Source organism: Bufo bufo, chromosome 7 (genome assembly GCF_905171765.1).
Source record: "Bufo bufo chromosome 7, aBufBuf1.1, whole genome shotgun sequence".
Lineage (NCBI taxonomy): Eukaryota > Metazoa > Chordata > Amphibia > Anura > Bufonidae > Bufo > Bufo bufo.
Genome location: NC_053395.1, coordinates 171452209 through 171470310, shown reverse-complemented (window position 1 = coordinate 171470310; position 18102 = coordinate 171452209). Strand labels below are relative to the sequence as shown.

General features: G+C 44.0%; 1 protein-coding gene across 5 annotated transcripts in view; it reads left to right on the top strand.

Annotated features, from left to right (window-relative positions):
* Positions 1–18102, top strand: part of PCNT (pericentrin) — a 134218-nt gene that overhangs the window by 78471 nt on the left and 37645 nt on the right. For all 5 annotated transcript variants that reach the window (XM_040441679.1, XM_040441677.1, XM_040441678.1 and 2 more), the window contains 10 exons: positions 7802–7954; positions 8033–8173; positions 9585–10448; positions 11678–11848; positions 14316–14744; positions 14899–14992; positions 16214–16326; positions 16793–16990; positions 17498–17662; positions 17783–17978. In XM_040441679.1, coding sequence (XP_040297613.1) covers positions 7802–7954; positions 8033–8173; positions 9585–10448; positions 11678–11848; positions 14316–14744; positions 14899–14992; positions 16214–16326; positions 16793–16990; positions 17498–17662; positions 17783–17978 — 2524 coding nt within the window. The remainder of the gene's footprint in view (positions 1–7801; positions 7955–8032; positions 8174–9584; positions 10449–11677; positions 11849–14315; positions 14745–14898; positions 14993–16213; positions 16327–16792; positions 16991–17497; positions 17663–17782; positions 17979–18102) is intronic.

Genomic DNA, 18102 nt, shown 5'->3' with positions numbered 1-18102 from the left:
GAACGTTTTTTGGCCGGAGAAAATACCGCAGCATGCTGCGCTTTTTGCTCCGGTCAAAAATCCTGAACACTTGCCGCAAGGCCGGATCCGGAATTAATGCCCATTGAAAGGCATTAATCCGGATCCGGCCTTAAGCTAAACGTTGTTTTGGCGCATTACCGGATCCGACGTTTAGCTTTTTCTGAATGGTTACAATGGCTGCCAGGACACTAAAGTCCTGTTTGCCATGGTAAAGTGTAGTTGGGAGCGGGGGAGCAGTATACTTACCGTCCGTGCGGCTCCCGGGGCGCTTCAGAGTGACGTCAGGGCGCCCCACGCGCATGGATGATGTGATCGCATGGATCACGTCATCCATGCGCATGGGGCGCCCTGACGTCATTCTGGAGCGCCCCGGGAGCCGCACGGACTGTAAGTATACTGCTCCCCCGCTCCCCACTACTACTATGGCAGCCAGGACTTTAATAGCGTCCTGGGTGCCATAGTAACACTGAACGCATTTTGAAGACTGATCCGTCTTCAAATGCTTTCAGTTCACTTGCGGTGTTACGGATCCGGCGGGCACTTCTGGCAAATGGAGTGCACGACGGATCCGGACAACGCAAGTGTGAAAGAGGCCTAAGGTGCTCTGTTTTTAGATGATTCACCTAATCATCCAAAATAAATTTGCAAATTTAAAAACAGGCACTCACCATCTGATACGTATTAAAATTTAATTAGATTTTATTAAAATAAATAAATGCTGTATTGCCCTTACAGTCCTAATATACTGAGATTGTTGGACACCAATTTCTAATCCTCACAATTCAGATGTTACAATCATGTGAGCTGAATGTGCATTTGTGCTTAAACAATGTATCTAAAATGATTAAGTGACAGCTTGTGCAAAATACTTATTACAATATATCTCATCTTTATAACTCTAATATAAATCCATGGTGTATCAATAATAGTAATACAATTATAAAACCATATATTGTGATTTGGCAGAAATGTGTATAAAAATTATCCTCCCAAAAGGTGGTTGTCACTATTGTTAAGTGGCGCTGTAGAGAGTTGCTTGCAAAAAAAAAAAAAAAAAAATATAAAAACAGATGAAATTGGTCTCTTTGGAGGCCAGGTATCAATAATAAGGCTGGCGTCTGGGGCGTCCCCCTCGCACAGCCTCTTACCTGTCACCTCCGTTCACCGATCACCAGGCTGTGTCTCATTAGCTCTATGTAGCACACGAGTATCACGCAGTCCTGCGGTCCTCCTGGTTGTTCAATATATCGATTACGGTCACCGTAGTGCGAACTTCCCAGCTGTGTGGAGCGCGGACCTCAGCGTCTCACGTGGAAGAGTTTGCAGTCTTTGCCGTAGAGTAGCAACTTAGTTGTGTCACGTGACGTCAGCCGGATCAGGTAATATTTTCACTCTGTTCGAATGTGAGGTATCTTTAAAGGGCCCAGTGCCCCAAATAAAATTCCAATTAGAGATGTGGAATACAATCTCTTTAGGGTGGTCTTAGGTGGGTAGTTATAAGTCCAAAACGGCGAGAGGCGTTTCGAGGTGACAACCTCTTCCTCAGTGGCCTCGGTTCCTAATACAACTACCCCCTTCTTATATAGTCATTGACCTTGAAAACCCACCTAAGACATGGTCTGGATTTTAGGGATTTTCATCCAATCACAGTATTTTATTTCTCACCTGGTGTGGTGAAGTTTTTGCTCTTATTGGTTTTGATATGCAATTGGCAATAGAGTGGGGGAGGAAAAGCAAGGAGGAAAAAAGTGCAGTTTTGGACTTATAACTACCCACCTAAGACCACCCTAAAGAGATTGTATTCCACATCTCTAATTGGAATTTTATTTGGGGCACTGGGCCCTTTAAAGATACCTCACATTCTAACAGAGTGAAAATATTACCTGATCCGGCTGACGTCATGTGACAGAACTAAGTTGTTACTCTACGGCAAAGACTGCAAACTCTTCCACGTGAGACGCTGAGGTCCGCGCTCCACACAGCTGGGAAGTTCGCGCTACGGTGACCGTAATCGATATATTGAACAACCAGGAGGACCGCAGGACTGCGTGATACGCCGATGACGTCACATCTACACCCGGCGCAGGCGCATTGAGGAGCGAGCGGCCGATTGAGTGGCCGCCTCTCAGTGCGCCTGCGCAGATTGAAGATACGTACGGCCGCGGCGCAGGCGCCAGATTTTGAATGGTAACAGGCAGGGCCAGCAGAGAAAGATCCCATCCGCTGGCCCTGTCAATCAACAAGCGGAGGGGGCGTCATTACGATCGGAGGATGCGGCTGCTACCAGCAAGTAGCCGCCCTACTTGCTGGTAGCAAGGTAATTTACATATTATAAAAATCGATTTTTAGCAAATTCTACTGAACGAAAATCATTAATTAGCTTATGTATGCTGAGATCGCAGTGTAGGGATTATTAGTAAAGAAAAAAAAAAAAAAAGGTTTAATGGGGTGACAGAAGCCCTTTAAGTGATGTCCCTCATTTTATGTCTCGCAATGTCTCAGCGGCAACTATGCATTTTGCCACTGTTCACAAGGGTGATATCTCTGCGTTTTCTGTACAGGGGGTGGAAGTTGTTTCCGCACCTATCAGAGGAGGTGATCGGAAACAAAAGCTTCTAAGTAGAGAAACATATTGGATGTTCATTTTGGAAACTTGTATACCGAAGGGTTTGAACAGAAAACATGATTTAGGCCTCTTTCACACGACCGTTGTGTGCACCCGTGGCCGTTGTGCCGTTTTCCGTTTTTTTTCGCGGACCCATTGACTTTCAATGGGTCCGTGGAAAAAACGGAAAATGCACCGTTTTGCAGCCGCATCCGAGATCCGTGTTTCCTGGCCAAGAAAAAAATATGACCTGTCCTATTTTTTTCACGGCCAACGGTTCACGGACCCATTCAAGTCAATGGGTCCGTGAAAGAACACGGATGCACACAAGATTGGCATCCGTGGCCGTAGGTTACTTTTTATACAGACTGATCCGAAGATCCGTCTGCATAAAAGCTTTTTCATAGCTGAGTTTTCACTTTGTGAAAACTCAGAACCGACAGTATATTCTAACACAGAGGCTTCCCCATGGTGATGGGGACGCTTCTAGTTAGAATACACTACAAACTGTGTACAAGACTGCCCCCTGCTGCCTGGCAGCACCCGATCTCTTACAGGGGGCCGTGATCAGCACAATTAACCCCTTCAGGTGCGGCACCTGAAGGGGTTAATTGTACTATCATATCCCCCTGTAAGAGATCAGGGCTGCCAGGCAGCAGGGGGCAGACCCTCCCCCCCCTCCCCAGTTTGAATATCATTGGTGGCCAGTGCGGCCCCCCCCCTCCCTCTATTGTAATTATTCGTTGGTGGCACAGTGTGCGCCCCCCCCCCTCCCTCCCTCTATTGTAATTATTCGTTGGTGGCACAGTGTGCGCCCCCCCCCCCTCCCTCCCTCTATTGTAATAATTCGTTGGTGGCACAGTGTGCGCCCCCCATCGCCCCCCCCCCTCCCTCTATAGCATTAATAACATTGGTGGCCAGTGTGCGGCCTCCCATCTCCCCCCCCCCATCATTGGTGGCAGCGGAGTTCCGATCGGAGTCCAAGTTTAATCGCTGGGGCTCCGATCGGTAACCATGGCAACCAGGACGCTACTACAGTCCTGGTTGCCATGGTTACTTAGCAATAGTATAGTAGAAGATTCATACTTACCTGCTGGTGGCTGCTGCGATGTTCGTGTCCGGCCGGGAGCTCCACCTACTGGTAAGTGACAGGTCTGTGCGGCGCATTGCTAAATGAACTGTCACTTACCAGTAGGAGGAGCTCCCGGCCGGACACAGACATCGCAGCTCCCAGGTAAGTATGAATCTTTTACTATTGTGCTGATCACGGCCCCCTGTAAGAGATCGGATGCTGCTAGGCAGCAGGGGGCAGTCATGTACACAGTTTGTAGTATATTCTAACTAGAAGCGTCCCCATCACCATGGGAACGCCTCTGTGTTAGAATATACTGTCGGAAATGAGGTTTCACGATCTAACTCATATCCGACAGTATATTCTAACATAGAGGCGTTCCCATGGTGATGGGAATGCTTCAAGTTAAAATATACCATCGGATTGGAGAAAACTCCGATCCGATGGTATAAAAGGGACTCCAGACTTTACATTGAAAATCAATAGGGACGGATCCGTTTGAAATGGCACCATATTGTGTCAACGTCAAACGGATCCGTCCCCATTGACTTGCATTGTAATTCAGGACGGATCCGTTTGGCTCCGCACGGCCAGGCGGACACCAAAACGACTTTTTTTTTCATGTCCGTGGATCCTCCCAAAATCAAGGAAGACCCACGGACGAAAAAACGGTCACGGATCACAGAAAAACGGGACCCCGTTTTGCGGACCGTGAAAATATACTGTCGTGTGCAATAATCCTTAACCTTGCAGTATATGTAATTCATCAGTATGTGATTTTGAATGTATAACACTGATTTACTGCTTCCCCGCCCACATGTTCCTGGGAGGATCTCCTAATTCTGGAACACCTGGGCCTGAGACGCAACCTCCATCCAATTAGAGAAGGAGGAGGAACCCTCCTGTGTTGTATATAAGTACCTGTTTTTAGCACACTATGTATTGTCTTGAAGAAGGGCTCAATACCACAGCCCGAAACGCGTCACAATCACTTTGTGTCTCTCCATGTGATATTTGTTGGATCTTAAACTATGCAAGCCGGATAAAGAACATATTTTTATACGTTAAAAGCTGGAATCAACCTCTTTGTTTTCGGACACATGGTTTTATAATTGCATTACTATTATTGATACACCATGGCTTTATATTAGAGTTATAAAGATGAGATATATTGTAATAAGTATTTTGCACAAGCTGTCACTTAATCATTTTAGATACATTGTTTAAGCACAAATGCACATTCAGCTCACATGATTGTAACATCTGAATTGTGAGGATTAGAAATTGGTGTCCAACAATCTCCGTATATTAGGACTGTAAGGGCAATACAGCATTTATTTATTTATTTTAATAAAATCTAATTTAATTTTAATACGTATCAGATGGTGAGTGCCTGATTTTAAATTTGACATTTCTTAATAATAATTTAACATAAAGGTGGAGATTTCTCATTGGCTTTAAAGGGAACCTGTCACCATGAAATTGCAGAAGGAGCTGAGCAGAGCAGAGGTCTAGACACACCCTTTTAACTGGTGTTCTTTCTAGAAAATTCACTTTCAATGTGTGAAACTTAATTAGGAAGGGAGGCTGCATTATTTAGTGGTGGAAACTTTTTTGGCCACCATTTTGAAATCCAACATATTGAATTCAGCTCAGTGTTTTCCAATCGGAAGGAGGTCATGTGATATATATCATTCTTGGATAGAATTTACTCAGAAGCACACTAGACGTCAGTTAACTTTACCTGTTTAGGCGTTAAGCAAGGTCATAGTTTCCTAAAGTGCTTTTATATGATGTGTTGTGTGTGTCCACCGTTCTGCCAGATGCACATGGTTTAAAGGGGTTCTCTAAGAGTAAAATGTCCCCTCATGTACTAGGCACCCCACACAGAATGTACTTATATCGCTTCTGGTTGCCCCGCTGCCGCTTTTCCCTGCACACCGATGAAAACATCTGGTGTCTGGGTGGGAGCCAATGGCAGACAGGGACGAGCCTCCCTTGGCCTAGGGAGGCTTGTCCCCAAACGCCTGCCATTGGCTCCCCCCCCCCCCCCCCCTTCTCCGTGTGCAGGGAGAAGCGGCGGCGCAGGGAGCGGGCTACCTATATTCCATGTGTGGTGCCCGGCACATGAGGGGACATTTTATACTCTTGGAGAGCCCCTTTTAATGTTTAAAACAAAGTTTTGCCACACCCTGTATAAAGATTTATGGGAAAATATTCAATATAACCTGTATTTCATTCATTTAAGTTCCTGCTCATTCTGGGTTTTTAAGTAAGCTTTCTGTGCATACATCCTGTGCAGGGAAGGTTGTCAATCACTGATAGGGCCGCTTCCTTGACTCCAAAGCCCAGAAAGAGCAAATATACTGAATCTTTTTCCACAAATCTATATATATATATATATATATATATATATATATATATATATATATATATATATATATATATATAATTATATATAATATCTGTTCAGCTCCTTCTGCTCTATTCTGTGGCGTTGACAGCTCAGACACTGTACAATTTGACAGATTCTCCTTAAAAGCTGCAGACCTTGGCACACACATCATTTGTGTGAAATATTTAATTGTAAAATGTGTTTTGCGCCACTTATGGTGTAAATAATAGCTGCAGTCTACACCAGCTGGCGCAGTTTACTCTGGTGCATGGAATGCCAGAGATGCACCAAATCAATGAGCAATCTACCTTTTAATAATTAGGCATTTCTCCCTCTGGTGCACAGGGGATCAAGACTGGTGTACCAAATGGTGGTGTTGAAAAATGTGTCCCATAGTTGTCTAAAACCAATACAAATATTTTGGCGATTTTGTTTTAAAGTGAATTTCTCCAAGGAATAACAACTATTTTTTATGTTTTTTTCAACTATATAGATTCGAAGCTGAGTGCTGATAATTCTTTAATTTTGGTCAGATCTTTTATAAAATAAAGCTTTTATTTAAACCCTAGTATTCTTGCTACTTGCAGACACCACAAGAGAGCTTAAAGGAAACCTGTCACCATGATTTTGCGCATAGAGCTGGGGACATGGGCTGCTAGATGGCCACTAGCTCATCTGCAGTACCCAGGTCCCATAGCTCTCTGCGCTTTTATTGTGTTAAAAAACCGTTTTGAGTGATATGCAAATTACCTGATATGAGTCCTGTAGCCGGAGATGAGTCAAGCGGAAAGGAGCCCAGCACCGCCCCGCGTCCTCCGAATCTCCTCATTGCCGGCTGACGTCACAGAGCTGGAGCGCCGAAATCTCGCGATGCGCGAGCTAGCGCATGCGCAGTGTCGGCATCATGTTCATTCCCTGTGCTGGCATCAGCACAGGGAACGAACTACGCATGCGCTAGCTCACGCATCGCGAGATTTCGGCGCTCCAGCTCTGTGACGTCAGCCGGCAATGAGGAGATTCGGAGGACGCGGGGCGGTGCTGGGCTCCTTTCCGCTTGACTCATCTCCGGCTACAGGACTCATATCAGGTAATTTGCATATCACTCAAAACGGTTTTTTAACACAATAAAAGCGCAGAGAGCTATGGGACCTGGGTACTGCAGATGAGCTAGTGGCCATCTAGCAGCCCATGTCCCCAGCTCTATGCGCAAAATCATGGTGACAGGTTTCCTTTAAAGCAAAATGTTGTTGTTGTTTTAAATATATATATATATATATTTTTTTTTATATGTTCAATATAGAAATATGCAGTAAGTCCTTACACTCCCTCTAGTGGTGGCTGCAGCCAACCTGAATTCTCTAAACTTCTGTCTATGCAGATGCTTTTTATCAGAATAGCTGAACTCTGCCCACTGTACGTATGTGTTAGTAAGGCCTAGTTCACGTGTCAGTGTTTGATCAGTGGATTTCACCAGTGATTGCGCCAAAACCAGGAGGGGCCTTTACAGAGATGACAATATTTAATGGAAAGATTTTCGCCTCTATGCAAGATTTGCACTTCTGTGTCTTTTGATCTGTACCAGGTTTTGCCTCACAATTGTCAGTGGCCACAACACTGACGTGATCTAGGCCTAAATTGGAACTACATTCTATACCCTAAAACATAATGTTAAATGTAGAGATTTTTTATTTTATTATTTTCTCTACAGGCTGAGAGCTTGGTTGAGCAACTAGACCAGTTTAGAGAAGAATTGATGAACAAAACAGAGGAAGTCTTCCAGCTTAATATGCAGCTGGACATCCAGCGTAAGCAGTATGAACAAGCGATACAGCAATCCCAGGAGGACTATTTGTGTTTGAAGGCAAGCATATGATCTAAAGAGTAAAAAATGATGTATATAATTGACTTTGGGTGTAACCGTTTCTATTTGGTGTTACAGAATGAAGTGTCAACCATGCACTTCCAAAATGCTCCCAAAGATGTTGTAAGCTCCACCTTGCAGCTTCCACAGGCACTGCTTCAGGAGAAGAACCAAGAGATCGACCATTTAAATGAGCAGATCTTGAGATTGCAGCAGGAGGTGAGGGCTATATTTTCTACCACCCACATATTTCTGCTGTTTGCTGCAAAGCTGTGCTGGAGGTGCTATGTTTTTTGGGGCCATATTTTTTCTGTTTGCAGGACTGGGGAAAAAATTAGGACTGAGAAAAGCATGTAAAAATGCAACCCAAAAACACTTGTTAAAAAGGGGCATTTTTCTCTAATAAAATATATTACAAAGTTTCGTATCTTATATTTCTGTATCGTTGATTTATGTAAAGTTTGTTGAAACTGTGACAGTTTAAGGGTTCATTTTCGTACACTTTTGTTCACTGCATTTGTTTTTGGTCCCAGAAGAAAACCTTGCTTGATCAGCGTTGTTTAGGTGTTTCTCCCCTGTAGTTTTTCATTTTTTTTTTTTTTATTTACATTTTTTATTTTTACTGACCTAAATTATATCTCTATTTATATTTTTTAAAAATTGTTAGAGGAAAGTATGTGTCCTTAAGGCCTCTTTCACACTTGCGTTGTTGGGATCCGGCATGCACTTCCGTTGCCGGAGGTGCCTGCCGGATCCGGAAAAACGCAAGTGTACTGAAAGCATTTGAAGACGGAACCGTCTTCCAAATGCTTTCAGTGTTACTATGGCACCCAGGACGCTATTAAGGTCCTGGTTGCCATAGTAGGAGCGGGGAGCGGGGGAGCGGTATACTTACAGTCCGTGCGGCTCCCGGGGCGCTCCAGAATGACGTCAGAGCGCCCCATGCGCATGGATGACGTGATCACATGGATCACGTGATCCATGCGCTTGGGGCGCCCTGACGTCACTCTGGAGCGCCCGGGGAGCCGCACGGACGGTAAGTACACTGCTCCCCCGCTCCCCACTACACTTACCATGGCTGTCAGGACTTTAGCGTCCCGGCAGCCATGGTAACCACTCTGAAAAAGCTAAATGTCGGCTCCGGCAATGCGCCGAAACGACGTTTAGCTTAAGGCCGGATCCGGATCAATGCCTTCCAATGGGCATTAATTCCGGATCCGGCCTTGCGGCAAGTGTTCCGGATTTTTGGCCGGAGCAAAAAGCGCAGCATGCTGCGGTATTTTCTCCGGCCAACAAACGTTCCGTACCGGAACTGAAGACATCCTGATGCATCCTGAACGGATTACTCTCCATTCAGAATGCATTAGGATAATCCTGATCAGGATTCTTCCGGCATAGAGCCCCGACGACGGAACTCTATGCCGGAAGACAAGAACGCAGGTGTGAAAGAGCCCTTAAAGAGTTGGGAGTTGCCCACCCCTAAAATAATTTAATATCTTTTTTGGTCGCAGCAGACTACGAAAGAAATATTTAATTTGTGCAATGAAATGTGTTGATCAGATTCCATGGTACATGAAGTTACTGTAAAGGAAGTGTGTGGAAAAACGTTAAAATTTTTTCTTTAATTCAGGCATCACACAGTCAATCTGCAGAAGTGGAAGAATTGACATCACTTGTTGAACTTCTTCGCAGCGACCTAGACAGGTTACGCAAGGACAAGGAAGAGGAAGTTGAGCAGCTCCATGAAGTCATTGAAAAAGTGCAACATGAGCTGGAACAGTTGGGTCCAAACAGGCATGAAATCAGTGACAGTCAAGAAAGTTTAGATCAGCTGGGGCTTGGTCCAGTGGGGAACCTACAACGGGAACTAAGAAAAGGCGCTGAACAATTACAAGGAAGAAGCACAACACCAGACAGTCTAGAAGACACCAAGCTCTCATGCAAGGCCCAACTGGAAGCTCTACAACAAGAACTGGAAGAGAAAGAAGCTCAGCACATCACTGAAACTGAGGTCCTGGAAAGGAATTTACACAATGTCCAGCAGACCAGCAGGCAGTATGAACAAGCACTGGAGGCTCTTCAAATGCAACATAGGAGTCTGCAAGAGGAAAATGAACTTCTCCAGAGTCGTCTGTCAGAGCGAGAAGAACAGATTGTCAGCCTCTCCTCTAAGCTGCAAGAACTCCAAGACAGATTAATGGAGAAGGATGGTTTTCTTATGGAAAAAGAGCTATTAGTTCAGACAATGCAGGAGGAAAAAACAGCTGAGCTAGCTGAGTCAGAGAATAAACTGGCACAAAGTGCGTTGTCTCTAGAAGCTGCCAAAATGGAACTTCAAAAACTGCAAGAAGAAAGTATAGAGTACAGGCGAGACACAGAGCATCTGGAGCAACTTCTCAGAGATTGGGAGGAGAAAGCGAAGATCCTCACTGGAGACGTGCAGACACAGACTGATGAGGATGAATTTATGGAATTGCAAGCAGTACCTGCTCTGGTGAGCCTTGATTTCTTGGTATACTGTGGCCCAACTCCTAGTACATCTGGTTCCTTATTCCTCTTGGTTGTGTCATGAGCAATTACTCTGATCTGTAATATCATTATTCTACTACTGTCAAGAGTAGCAAGTTTCTGATCTCCAGCATTTGTTAAAAAAAAAATTACAATATGAAACCCCATAACATTATAGTATCCTGAACAGCTCTGATGCAAGATTTTTTGAAATAACCGTATCTGGAGTGGATTTCATGTAGTAAAAAAAAAAAGCAATGTGACTGCTACTAGGCATGCAGCTATTATCAATTTTATTTACAGCTTTAAAACCTTAATGAAAGTTGCATGATGGGTTGAAGGGGTTTTCTGGGTAAATGATATTAATGACCTATCATCGGGATAGTAATCTGCGTCGGATCGATAGGGATGCAACACCTGAATCCCTCGTCGATCAGCTGTTCTCTTACCTAACACTTTGAACAGAGCTGTGCTTCCAAATCAGATGCAGCAGGGAACAGGTGGAAGTGTCAGTCCCCTCACAGTCTGATACTGATGACCTATCCTGCAGACATTAATATAAGAAAATCCTCTGAATAGGTTATCAATATCAGATTGGCAGGGGTCCAACCACTGGCACCCCCACGATCAGCTGTTTGAGGAGACAGTGGAGCTCCGGTGAGCACTGTGGTCTCCTTGCAGCTTAGCAAGCACAGTGCCATGCATGGTATAGAACAGGGATGCTCAACCTGCGGCCCTCCAGCTGTTGCAAAACTACAACTCCCAGTATACCCTAATAGCTGTAGGCTGTCCAGGCATGCTGGGAGTTGCACTTTTGCAACAGCTGGAGGGCCATAGGTTGGGCATCTATTGTATACAAGCTATGCTTGGTATTGCAGCTCAGCCCCATTCCCTTGAATGGGACTGAGCTGAACATCGGCCATGTGACTGAAGTACGTGATGTCCCTGGTCTAGGAACAGCTCGCAGCACTTACTGGAGTGCGACAGCCTCTTCAAACAGCTGATCTGAGGATAAGCCATCCATATCAAAATAATGGACAACCCCTTTCAGTAGTTCACAGGTCCTCTTAAAAAAACAACACACACACAACCTTGTATAGAACCCAATGGGCGCCGCAATGTCCACATTAAATGGCAGAGGTGCAGTCTATAGATTACACATACCAATGAATGACATAACTTTCCTGTTTTGTTATGAAACAATGTATTCCTTAGGTTGCTTTAAAGGAGCAGCTGAATACTGCAGAGAACTTGGCAAGTATGCGAGAGGCCAATCTTCATAGTGCACAGACTCAGCTTGCCAACATGAAGCAAGAACTAGAGGAGTTGCACGCTGAGTGCGAACGAAAGGACGTCAAAGCCCAAGATGTTCTGCAGCAGCTTCAGGTACAAACATAGTAAATGTTACAAAGTACAGTGGTTCCTCAGGTTGCAAAATTTCAATATGCAATGGCCATGCCTGGGGCAAGCTAAAAAATCATTTTTTTAATTGGTCTTTATTAGAAAAAAAAAATTCAGCCCCTTTCTCTTTATAGTGTTGAGACTCTCTAGTAGCAGGCTGTGTGTCTACACTGTGTCCCATCGGGAAAGCCTTATTTCTGATCTCCTGACAGTTCATAAACACATTATAGCTCACTTTGGCATCCGTTTGAGCCATTTGAGATCCATTTTTCTAGACTGAAAAAAAGTCCTGCCTGCAGAATGCAAAATGTGCATAACTGATGCCCAGGATCCGTTCTTATTTTCTTTCTTTATTTTTTTTCTTTATTTTTCTTCTGGCAGATCAGATGAACGGAAAAATAATGGTGAACTCTCCTTTAAAGAGGATGGGGGATATCTATTAGATCGGTAGAGGTCCTACTGTTGGGACCCCCACCGATTACGAAAACAGGGGCCCCGTACACATGGAGCCCTCCTAAAAATGTATAGAGCTGCTGCTCCATTCAAGGGAGTGCCAGTGAAAGCCAAGCACTGTACTCCGCTATCTCCAGCCCTCCCTCATAAGTGAATGGAGCGGCCGCACATGTTTCCGGCCAGCTGCTCCGTCAATTTACAGGGTTCTCATGATCAGTGGGTGTCCTACCGCTGGGGCCCCCACCAATCTAATAATTACCCCCTATCCTGTGAATAGAAGTTCGGGCTTGGGATCGGTGTTCTGTAGATTGTATTATTTCCCCTTTATAACATGGTTATAAGGGAAAATAATAGCATTCTGAATACAGAATGCATAGTAAACTAGCGCTGGAGGGGTTAAAAAAATAGATACAATTTAACTCTCCTTAGTCCACTTGATCGCGGCCCGGCATCTCCTTCTGTCTCCTTTGTTGAATAGGACCTGTGGTGAGCATTAATTACAGGAACAGGACCTTTGATGACGTCACTCCGGTCATCACATGGTACGTCACCATGGTAAAAGATCATGTGATGTACCATGTGATGACCGGAGTGACGTCATCAAAGGTCCTGTTCCTGTAATTAATGCTCACCACAGGTCCTATTCAACAAAGGAGACAGAAGGAGATCTCGGGCTATGCGATCAAGTAAACTAAGGTGAGTTAAATTATTATTTTATTTTTTTTAACCCCTCCAGCGCTGTTTTACTATGCATTCTGTATTCAGAATGCTATTATTTTCCCTTATAACCATGTTATAAGGGAAAATAATAATGATCGGGTCTCCTAGCAACCGTGCGTGAAAATCGCACTGCATCCGCACTTGCTTGCGGATGCTTGCAATTTTCACTCAACCCCATTCATTTCTATGGGGCCTGCGTTGCGTGAAAAACGCAGAATATAGAGCATGCTGCGATTTTTCACGCAACGCGCAAGTGATGCGTGAAAATCACCGCTCATGTGCACAGCCCTATAGAAATGAATGGGTCGGTATTCAGTGCGGGTGCAATGCGTTCAACTCACGCATCGCATCCGCGCGGAATACTCGCCCGTGTGAAAGGGGCCTAAGTGTTTATGAGCTGTTAAGAGTTTAGAGATGAGGGCTATACATAGCCATCAAGTAACAGCTCAAAGTGAAAGTAAGATGCTCACAGCTAGGCTAAAATAGCCCTGTATGATAAAAACTGCTGAAAACTAAAATACATTTGTAACCCAAAATGAGTAAAATGAAATAATTAAAAGAAATTGCCCCCAAAGGTGTTCATAGCCTTTTTAAAGGGGTTGTCTCCCTTCAGCAAATTGCATTTATTATATATAGAAAGTTAAAACAAGGCACTTACTAATGTATTGTGATTGCCCATATTGCCTCTTTTGCCGGCTTGATTCCTTTTTCCATCACATTATACACTGCTCGTTTCCATGGCTACGAGTATCCGATGCTTTTTCCTATAGTGTTAAAGTATGACCATCACTGATGGATTGCAGGATGGTCGTAACCATGGAAATGAGCAGTGTATAATGTGATTGAAAAATGAATCCAGCCAGCAAATGAGGCAATATGGACAATCACAATACTTTAGTAAGTGCCTTGTATTAACTCTGTCTGCATGATAAATGCCACTTGCTGAAGTGAGACCACTCCTTTAAGTTTCAAAGCTTAAATGGTGATCTTAGAACCAATTAAGATATTAACTTGTGGGGCCACAGGCATATTCTTTTACCTGCAGTTAACTATTTAATCTACTTGACTTTCTAGTTGTCTTTTGGTAACATAGTACATAAGGCCGACAAAAGACATTTATTTGTCCATCCAGTTCGGCCTGTTATCCTGCAAGTTGATCCAGAGGAAGGCAAAACAAAACCCTGTGAGGTAGAAGTCAATTTTCCCCACTTAAGGGGGGAAAAAAAATCCTTCCCGACTTCCTAAAATTGTATATAATCAATGCTTTCTCTTTTTACAGAAGCGAGAGATTGGTGTGGCAGAGTTACAGACACATTCACAGAATCTTGGCACTCAGGTTAAGAGATTGCAAGATGCTCTGGTCAGCCAAGAAGCCATGTTTGCATTGATGGCGGTGGATTTACCAAAAATGAACTCTGAAGATCTTAAACATAAGCCTGACCTTTCAAGACCTGGAAAAGCTACAAGCTTCTCTGAAAGCCTTACAGATCTGAGTACCTGGGACTCCCCTGAAATGGTTCGGAAGCAGGAGGAAGCAATGCACAGTCTGGGGGCATTTACTCCCTTCTCTGAACTGAGTATTGATCACAGTGCTGAGTTCATGAGATCGAAGTCTTCTTGCATCAAAAGACCTGAACATTGTGATCTTTTGGGGTCCAGCACTCCATCTTTATCTGGAAGCAATTTCTCCGCTGAGAGACTTAGTCCGGTAATTTTAAGATTATTTATGTATGGATGAACCAGTGTCGTGTCATAAGAGTTCCTATTAGCAGTAACTTCAAGACTGAGCCTGCAACATGACACGCATGTCATTGTACAGGGTTATTTTTGTCAGGGGTCTTAATAAAATTTTTCTCCTTCAGCCAGGAGATGCGGGACACACAGATTATGGTTCTTGTGATGACCTGAGGAGCTCCAGGGAAGATCAGATGGGTTCTGAGAAATATGATGAACTGGGTAAGTGACATTTGTAACATATAGTGGTCTTTAATGATAGTTACACTTAAAGGGATTTTCTGACAGTAGGGAACAAAAAGCATGCTCCTCTTAAATCCCCTGCTGCCCTAATGTCAATGCTTTTGTGGTCCCTCATTTACATCTTGGGAGCTATGATATGCTGTACTGGTACATAACTGCAGCTAGTCGCTGCCCTTAAGATTAGTGCCATTAGGTACAGCACATCATTGCTCCAAGGATGTAATCACAACTTGTTGTAACTTGATGTTACTCTATGACAGTCCCTTTAATTGACTGCTGCAGGACTGTAAGGGCCCTTTCACACTTGCGTTCTTTTCTTCCGGCATAGAGTTCCGTCGTCGGGGCTCTATGCCGGAAGAATCCTGATCAGTTTTATCCTAATGCATTCTGAATGGAGAGAAATCCGTTCAGGATGCATCAGGATGTCTTCAGTTCCGGAACGGAACATTTTTTGGCCGGAGAAAATACTGCAGCATGCTGCGCTTTTTGCTCCGGCCAAAAATCCTGAACACTTGCCGCAAGGCCGGATCCGGAATTAATGCCCATTGAAAGGCATTGATCCGGATCGGGCCTTAAGCTAAACGTCGTTTCGGCGCATTGCCGGATCCGATGTTTAGCTTTTTCAGAATGGTTACCATGGCTGCCGGGACGCTAAAGTCCTGGCAGCCATGGTAAAGTGTAGTGGGGAGCGGGGGAGCAGTGTACTTACCGTCCGTGCTGCTCCCCGGGCGCTCCAGAGTGACGTCAGAGCGCCCCATGCGCATGGATGACGTGATCCATGCGCATGGGACCCTCTGACGTCATTCTGGAGCGCCCGGGGAGCCGCACGGACGGTAAGTACACTGCTCCCCCCCTCCCCACTACTACTATGGCAGCCAGGACTTTAATAGAGTCCTGGGTGCCATAGTAACACTGAACGCATTTTGAAGATGTATCCGTCTTCAAATGCTTTCAGTTCACTTGCGTTTTTCCGGATCCGGCGGGCACCTCCGGCAAATGGAGTGCACGCTGGATCCGGACAACGGAAGTGTGAAAGAGGCCTTAGGGTGGTGGAGTTACATGAGTAGGTCTTTTGGTGTTTTTTGTTTTGTTTTTGTTCTTTTTCCCTCACCCCACCCTCAATTTTGCACATGTTGCAACAAACAGTCCCACAAAACCTTCTGTGTATTAATCCTTACTGAAATTTTTTTTTTTTATTAGATTACAGACCTGAAGGAGGCTTAAAGTCTGAGCTAAATTATATGGAGAACTTGCTTCATATTAAACAAACAATGGATTCACTGGGCACCACTGGGGTATCTCCACAGCTGCAGGTAAACTTTCATTACACTTTTTTTGGGAATACCTATCCCATTCGCTGTGGTCCAGGTATTAGCAACCCTAAATCAGCTCTTGTGTGAGCTAATATATCAGTTACAGAAGAAATCAGCAGTAAAAAAAAAAATGTAATTCTATAATGCCCGCAAAGGTCTCGTGTGACCTTATGGGTAGCACACAGTGTAGAATAAATTTAAGAATGGCCACTACTCATGATCTTGAAAACACACTGGGCCAAATTTACTAATCTTCTCTATAATGTAGATATTGTAAACTTGGTGCAGGTGCAGATTCTGTTAAAGTCCATAGGCCCCTTTAACAGAGCAAAACAATGAAAAGACAAAATTAGATGTGAATAAGGCCTAAGCCAGAATTTAGGCGCAACTTCAATGGTAAAATCAGGCCAATGTTTGCTTGTTAAAATGTCAGGTATAACCACCTTGTATGTCATCACTTTTGCAGAGAATGCTGAATTTGGTTCATGAGGAAAGCTGCAAAATCCTAGAGTTGTCGGAACGTCCTGTGGTTAAGTCTGCCGTTGCAGACAGTTCTGAACTTGCGATTAACATAGATACTTGGCAGAAGGAGAAACAGCGCTTGCAAGAAACTATCCAGTCACTGAGTTCCGCCTTAGCTCAGGCTGCAGACAAAGGAGAGAAGGTACAGAGTTTCTAAATGTGTGACTGTCCACGATATACAAAAAAAGTGAAAGGCTTCATGTTGGAGCCGAAACGTTGCGTTACTTATGGGTGAATAAACACTTTGGAGTGCTGCTCTGCTTTACAGTGTGATATATAGATATAGAGATTTATAGATGGGTAGTGATATATATCTGACTTGAGAATGGTCCTAGTCGCATGGGTGAATAAAGGACTCCACATTTTTTTTCACTTATTGGAAGTGCTGCAGTTTTTTCTTTTTTTGTATGCTTTGACGGTTGCATCTAAACTGCGGGCACTCCTTACTTTGGTACGGTTTGTGTTGCCTTGCATTTTTCTATGTTACAGATATAATTTTACCTCCCACTTCAACAGTTTGTGGTCTAAAAGATCACTAATATTTGTACTGACATTTCATAACGTGGCTTCCAGAATGATTTATATTTTACTTACAACGCACCCCTAAATTATGAGATTGCTTTACTTTTTTTCATTTCTTTAATACTAGGAAAGCACCACCTTGGACTGGAGAAGGGATCTGCTACAGAGTGTGCAGGCACTTTTGGAAAGTGAGAGAGAATATTTGCGATTGGAGCTTCAGTCTGATATTCGCCATGGCTCAGGAGACAAAGACTTACTGTCGGAAAAAGTGGAGCATTTAATAAAGGAACAGGTTAGCAAAGACTGAAAATACTTGTCGTTTTGGTTTGGTTTAAATACTTCTGTGAAGATGATATTCCTTGAAGTGTTTTTTTTTCAATGAGGGGAAAAAAGAAAAATTCTTTATTTGCAGGCGGAGCAGAAACGTCTTGTCCTAGAGCATGTCCTTGCTGTTGATCGCAGTAGTCTGCTGTCTGAAATTCAGGACCTTCGTTCACAGTTGCGTGTGGCCCATCTGCAAAATCAGGAGAAACTTCAAAAACTGCAAGATACTCTTACAAGCACTGAGGAAAAAGGACATACGAGAGAACATCAGCTACGCAGACAAGGTAAGACTTTATCGCTTGTTTGTTATAAAGACCGTTCAGGACAGTTATCTGGAACAAGCTTTCCTATAAGGACTTATTCCTGATTATTGTGTAGTGTAAGAGTGCTGCCTATCACCTGACAAAT